Source organism: Rutidosis leptorrhynchoides, chromosome 10 (assembly GCF_046630445.1).
Source record: "Rutidosis leptorrhynchoides isolate AG116_Rl617_1_P2 chromosome 10, CSIRO_AGI_Rlap_v1, whole genome shotgun sequence".
NCBI classification, from domain to species: Eukaryota; Viridiplantae; Streptophyta; class Magnoliopsida; order Asterales; family Asteraceae; genus Rutidosis; species Rutidosis leptorrhynchoides.
The window spans coordinates 163,027,107-163,034,148 of record NC_092342.1 but is presented as its reverse complement, the minus strand read 5'-3'; the positions used below and the strand labels follow the sequence as shown (position 1 = coordinate 163,034,148).

At 34.0% G+C, this 7,042-nt stretch overlaps 2 protein-coding genes across 3 annotated transcripts; both read left to right on the top strand.

Moving 5' to 3' along the window:
- Positions 1-250: 250 nt before the first annotated feature.
- LOC139873467 (uncharacterized) lies at positions 251-6,841 on the top strand. Of its 2 annotated transcripts, none has more exons than XM_071861394.1 (5): positions 251-581; positions 1,180-1,326; positions 5,649-5,735; positions 5,849-5,914; positions 6,141-6,841. In XM_071861394.1, the coding sequence occupies exons 2-5, from the start codon at positions 1,188-1,190 to the stop codon at positions 6,191-6,193; spliced, it is 345 nt and encodes a 114-aa protein (XP_071717495.1). In that variant the 5' UTR covers positions 251-581; positions 1,180-1,187; the 3' UTR covers positions 6,194-6,841. The 2 variants fall into 2 exon arrangements, with proteins under 2 accessions (XP_071717495.1, XP_071717496.1); XM_071861395.1 differs by having other exon boundaries at positions 251-629.
- On the top strand, positions 6,274-7,042 carry LOC139870707 (uncharacterized). The gene is made up of 3 exons (XM_071858490.1): positions 6,274-6,303; positions 6,419-6,808; positions 6,881-7,042. The coding sequence occupies exons 1-3, from the start codon at positions 6,274-6,276 to the stop codon at positions 7,040-7,042; spliced, it is 582 nt and encodes a 193-aa protein (XP_071714591.1).

Sequence of the window (7,042 nt, the reverse complement as noted above, 5' to 3'; positions counted from 1 at the left end):
ATAAAGCACGGCCCTTACGATACTAAAACTCACCCAAATATTGGTCGTTCTCTTCACATATCCTCCAAAAACGACATTCTAAACTCACCCAAACATTGGTCGTTCTCTTCACCAATCCCCCAAAAACGACATTCTCACCCTTCCTTAAAACCACGCTTCTTCTTCCAGTACCTTCTACATTAATTTCTCCCAAAAAAATCAATCCCGACCTCCACCTCCTCACGCCATTATTTCCTTCATCTAGCAACTTTTTGTCATTAGCAACCGCAATGCTCAGATATAAAACTCTACACCCACCAAAACCTAAAACATATTGTATTCTTCATCTGATTTGTGCGCATGACCAATTTTGGTCGGAATTGACGAGAGTCGACGACATGCACTGATTTATGTCGGGGTTAGAGATCCGATTGCGCTCTGATTTGGTCGGAGTTACGAGCCCAACTTTACAAGTGAGATTGTAACCGATTATGCCTATGAAGCACTGTAAATATCTCGAACGAAATCGACGAAATCAAATGGCGGTGGTTACTAAAGAAGATGCCGACAACTGGAATGGCAGAGATGGCGGCAACGGGAATGTAAGAGATGTCTAATTCCATTTTTTTCGTTTCTATAATTTTGATGAGGTACATGTTTCAAACTGATCTCTTGATTTCTTTTCGAAGCAACCAGGATTTTATTTAATGCCTGGGATGTATATTTATCTTAAATTTAGTTCATCTTACAATCATAAATTTAGCTAAGTTTTAGGTTAGCGTTGATTTGATGAGGATGAAAATGGGCTTTATGAAGATGAAATATGGGTGGTGTAATTACAAGATGGTGTGATAGTCTAAGATTGAAGTTTGATAGATTTAATTTCGCTGGTTTTTATATTTATAAAATTTACTTTTGAGATTTTAAGGAATCAAAGTAAAGTTGAAAGGGTCATGGTTATAGATGTAATCAGAAACATAGAAAAACTATAGGAGAGGGAGAAAAACAAAGAAAAGAAATAAGGAATGTGCAGGTTACTCATTAACAAAGAAAGGGGTGATACTTTACTCAAAACTTGGATTGTGTTTAAGTGATGGTCTAAAAGAAAAACTTCATTATGTTGATATTTATACATTGTAATAATTCTTCAAGTTTATTAAATTATTAGTTCTTTATTTTTTGAATGTTGTATATGTACAGGGTTAGTTATGGCGTTACAACCAAAAATAATCGCATGTGGGCAACGTGTGGCGACATTTTCAATGGCTGTGAGATTTTTGACAGGTCTTGGCAGCTACATCCATCGCGATTGGTCTTCGATGTGTATTTCATGCTTCCATTGTTCAGGTACATAGAAGACATGACGACATACAAATTACTTTCCAAATCGGTTTATGTAACTTGAATTATAATTATAATTTACTTTAAATGCAGAACTAGCTTATAACCCGCGATTTCGCGGGTTTTTAAAATTAGAGTTTATGAAATTTATTTTGAAAGGTAAGCATAAATGTATTTCAATGAATAATCATTGAAAAATGCAAAAAAGATAAATATGGTGGAATATAATTCAACCCATTTATTTGCAATTGGTAAGGATGGGTTATATGGAGTAGTAAATTCCTAATAAGATAACGATAAAACTGAAAAAGGGAAAATAGCTACAAATTATACCATTAAACTATTCAAAATTCACCCATATCATATTTGAGTGCTAAAAACATTCTAAATTGTCATATAGAAGGATACCACTATTTAAATTATATTCTACTCTTGGGAGTGTTACACTCGGGGTGGAGAAATGATCGCTCTTTATTCTAGGATAGAGGAAGGATTGTCTACGATCAACCTCCCCCATACCCCACATTGGTGGGATTGGGTATTGTTGTTGTTGTTGTTGTATTTAAATTTTTTATCTTACCTTTTGCCAGCAGCAAAGGTTACCAATCGCCCGTCTTCAGCTGGGATTTTAAGTACCTGAGACGGGACCTTAAAGAAAAATTCCACCTTTCTCTTTTACCGCATGGAGATATTAAACTATGCATTAAAGGTGGTATAATGAGCGGGATGGGTAACATATCACATACAACTTGGATCAAAATAACTAATTTCTAAAACGGGACGGATTAGATCAGGCAACTAACATACTTTTTTTCTTTTTTTACTTTACATATAACGAACGTATTTAAATACGGTTATTTAGAATGTTGAAGCATTGCGATGATAATGAAACATTCAAATTAAAGCAAATACATTTTGGTTGTACTAAATTACCATAGACCCGTTAAAGACAAACTATGGCATACACAACCAGTTTATAAGATAAATGGGTTGAAATTGGTGTAACCATTCAAGATGTACCATTAGTGATTAAACGAATGTTAAACCCGGTATGTGACTATCTAAGATAAGAGGCAACTTAAACCTCACTAACTTCAGAGTAAGTTTCAGCACCAACAGTTTACATGTCAATGTAACCGATCCCGCCGCAAATTTCTTCAAGATTCCACCTATAACGAAAAATGACTCAAAAATTAAATAATCGGCATGATAGAAGATGTAAGGTACGGTGTCTTAAAGTTGTAAAACTATATACAACATGTTGAGATAATAAACAGAGCATAAGTTCAACGTTTGGATTTTAGTAAAATCTCTACTAACAGAAAGAGCTGCATGAGGATATGATAGCATCCCAATTGTGTACATGCACTTCTCAATTACTCATGCAAGAGTATACCTGCCAAGGCACCATGCTCTTTTAGCTCATCACACTATCAAATAACATTGAAATAATTATGCAACAACAAAATCAACCATCAGAAATAAGAATATTGATCTTCGAATAAATCATCACTATGGATACACATAGAACTATAAAAGTAGAAACCTCAAAACAAATACGTAGTATATGCATTTAACAGTAGGACACGGTCAGGGGATAACCGCGCACATCTACTCTGAGTAAACAAACACGGAAAACCTTATACGTTTCTCTACCCATTTAGAGCTAATACATCTAATTCTCTGAATATTTAAAACAGTAACAATATTAGAGTTAGAAAAAAAAAAATGGTAATACTATCAGTCTGTATTGAATTCTTAATAACCCCGAAAACAATATAACCTAATACCATACTATAAATCTATCTATATCATCCTTCAAACCAATATAATCAATATCATTCTTCATAAATTTATATAAAACTTACTTATGTGGTTGCTGAATCATCAAGAGGTAACTACAGACCTGCATAAAATTGCAAGGGTTGATAAATTATATAAATACAGATGCAATTTTAATAATACATATAATACATTAACAATCAAATGGTACTCACATTTACAGAGTCAATATTAATGAATATACTTGTGGATGAGTTGATTAAGGTTATACTTCATCTTTAATATGCCAAACAGTTTAATGGAAACTGCACCTTTGTTAATAATGACCCATTCACCCCATTTCTGATAACACCAGTTGTCTTAGGTTGGTTAACCCATTAGGACCATGCACCTATTTTAGTTTCATCCTGACCCTCATTCAGAGCTCAAAGATACAAATTGTAGTTATGGAAATAAGCGACTAAATAAATCGTAATACCTGTGCCTTTCATACAACCAAAACATGCATAAAAGATTATAATAGTTATGTGATCGAACCTGTGGAACTTCAATGGGCTGGTTTACTTTTCCATATGTGATTTCAACTGGTGCCTGATCAGTCTTCCGCGACATAATATATCCATCAACCATCTAATCCAAGACCATGAGTAACAATAACAATTAAAGTACAAACTATAATACAAGATCTGTCAAAATATAAAAATACATCATATTATAAATACATGTACATATTTGTAAGTCATGACAGTATTTGGTAATCAAGTGAATCCATAAATTTGGATGAAATTACCAAGCGAATCCACATTTGAATGTGTACAAATTACCAAGTTATAAAATCCACATTTGAATGTACTCAAATTACCAAGTGAATCCACTATTCATCCACAGTTGTGGTATACTGTATCCATTATTATTTCATCCAACGTGGAATTTTATAACTTGTGTTTGTACATACCTAAGTTATTATAACTACGCAAAAAATAATAATTGACAAAGACTTAACATAGTTAGGATTATGATACTAACTATGGAATATAACAAGTTCTCATAAAAACACCTGCATGACTCAAACCAGACATTGTGCTCTTAAAGTGCATTTCTTATCCTTCTCTATAGAATAAATTCTTCATTATCTCTCAATATTTGCAGCTTAACTTACGGATGTCTAAACATCAAAATCGTTCTAAAACATAATAAAGTTGAAACCTAGACATTGTGCTCTTAAAGTGCATTTTTTAGCTTATGTGTTTGATTTACACTGTGTAGTTAAGTAGACAACGTTCACCTCTATTGTAGCAATGGTTGCTTCTTTAGAGGATTTTTCATGCCCGTCACCAATAAGCTCTCCAGATGATTCAATTCCATCAAGTTTTTCATTGAACACAACACGGGCTTTAACATCTATTCTGTGAGGAGAATAAGAAAAGAAGAGAAGATACAACTTTGCACATGTTTGTATTGCTTTAAATATAAACATATGAAAAAACACAGCTTAATCAGATATACACAAATTTCTTTTTTAAGTTAAGAGAGGCATTCTATATATTGTTTTCAGTTCAAATGCAAGTACACAAATGTGCAGTATCTACAGTAAAATAGAAAACAAAGGTTACAATAAGTCAAAGATGTCGATGAAGATATCCAAAATTCACAGATATCTTATAAACAAAATTGACAGCAATCAAAGTTCCTGCAAAAAGAATTAAACCACAGCAATTGAAAACAAAAATTTACATGAAATTAGGGCTAAAAGTATGTCTTTTTTTTTTTTTTTTTTATCACAAATCATATACATAGTGACAGATGGAATAAACAACAATTAAAGTTCATTATCAAACCTTTCAGAACCCCATATTTAAATGCTTACGGCGGCGATTCAATCGATTGTGAGTTATTCCTGAATTCGTTTTCAAACCCAAAAATTAATTTTGGATGGGTGAATGCTTTGTATATGATTGTAAAACGCCATTTGTTCATCACCGAATGCACATAGTGTCGATCTGCATCTGCTACTATAAGAACCCTAATTGTTTGTGGTTTCTTATCGATCTCTTCCATCGTTCCATTGTAGAGAGAGATGTGTATTTTGTATTCAACTTGTTTCAGGGATTTTGTGATAATGGGAAGAGTAGTAGACCCCATGCTTTCACTCCGTGCTATTTTGAGGGTATATTTGTCAATAAACAATAGAAAAAGAGGAGAGAAACAATTGTTGAGTGATCACTTGATCCAATGAGTGATATTGAAAGTTAGTTTTTGATCCAAGGGTCACTTCTTCTCCATTTAAATTTTTTTGAAAATGATTAGCAAAAGATGACTTTGTTATTATATATAATATAGATGAGACAAATGTGTTAGTGTTGCTTAATGATATAGTAGAGAACATATTTGTATAATGATATATCAGACAAATTTGTTAGTTTTATATATTTGATATACTAATAGAATGTGAAGATATAATATAATCTTATACATTTCATGTATATGTATATGAATGTCTATGCATTTCGTGTTGTAAAAACTTTCTGAGTTAGTAAGATTCACAGGCAACATTGGCAATAAGAAATTAACACGAGTAGATGCTCCATGTTTGAATGTCACGACCATGGGTCATAACCAACACACAATTTACGGTTCGTTTCTATCACTCTATCTCGCTTATTAATACCGAAAATGCAAATAGATAGATATCCACTTCTTGCCAGCAGCTGAAACTAACACTTTTATCCTATATTTGAGGTTTCAGAATCATCGTCGGTAGCACACAAACTATTTTTCCAAAATTCAGTATTAGTACATTTGCTGCTGCCAGGTGCGTTTGTTTGACCTTTTTTTCTTTTCTTAAACACCTGTATAATTACATACATAAGTACGTACTATTTGAAGTATATTTGAGTTACATGTGTCAATCATGTTTCTTCTGGATAATATCCTTTATAAAAAAATCTCCCTGCAACGTAATTTTCTTTAAAAAAGAATGCATATTCCTCCGTATTTAGGATAGTTATTTGGTTTTTCTTTTTGAGGTATGTGATCAGAAGTTGTGCGCCACAAGAGTAGTTTCTACCCATATATGGCGTCTCCTTGCTAATAAGGAGTCTCTTTGGGTTCGGTGGGTCAACTCGTATAGGTTGAGGGGGCGAAACTTTTGGGATATCCAGATCCCTACTAATGCAAGTTGGAGTTGGCGAAATATTTTGGGTATCCGAGATGTGATTAAAGGGTGCTTTATACAATGTGATTAAAGGGTGCTTTATACACCAGATTGGCAATGGACACTGTACTTCAGCTTGGTTCGATTCTTGGTGTTTGATAGGTCCCTTGTCTACAATTATTTCACGTCATCTCTCAAGCTGGTTACACGGGGTTTGAAAAGGTGTGCGACATTGTGGTTGGTAACTCTTTGAATTGGCCACAAGACTGGTATTCTAGATTTCCTATTTTAGCTACTGTAAACACGCCTATATTGTCTGACCCGATGGATCAAATTATGTGGAAAGGCAACAATGGGGAAAATATGGAATATTCGGTTAAGGTGGTCTGGGAAACCATTCGTCCGTGTGCTGCAACGGTCAATTGGTTCTCGGTGGTGTGGTTCTCGAATTGCATTCCAAAGCATGCATTTGTTTTGTGGCTTCTTATGGGTGAAAAACTAAAGACGCAAGATAAATTGAGACAATGGGAGTTATGCCCGGGGAGTTCATTGGTGTGTCCGCTATGTGAACAGATTACCGACTCACATGATCATCTCTTTTTTATGTGCTCTTTTTCAAAACAGGTTTGGAACTTAGTGACAAAGCACATGGATTTCTCAATTGTTTGTGATGGGTGGCGTGATTTTAGAGCAATTCTGAGTCCGTTTGCTAACCGAAACATAGCCCGTATCATAGTAGTTAAGCTGCTCTTTGCAGCTAGTGTGTACTCTATCTGGCAGGAATGA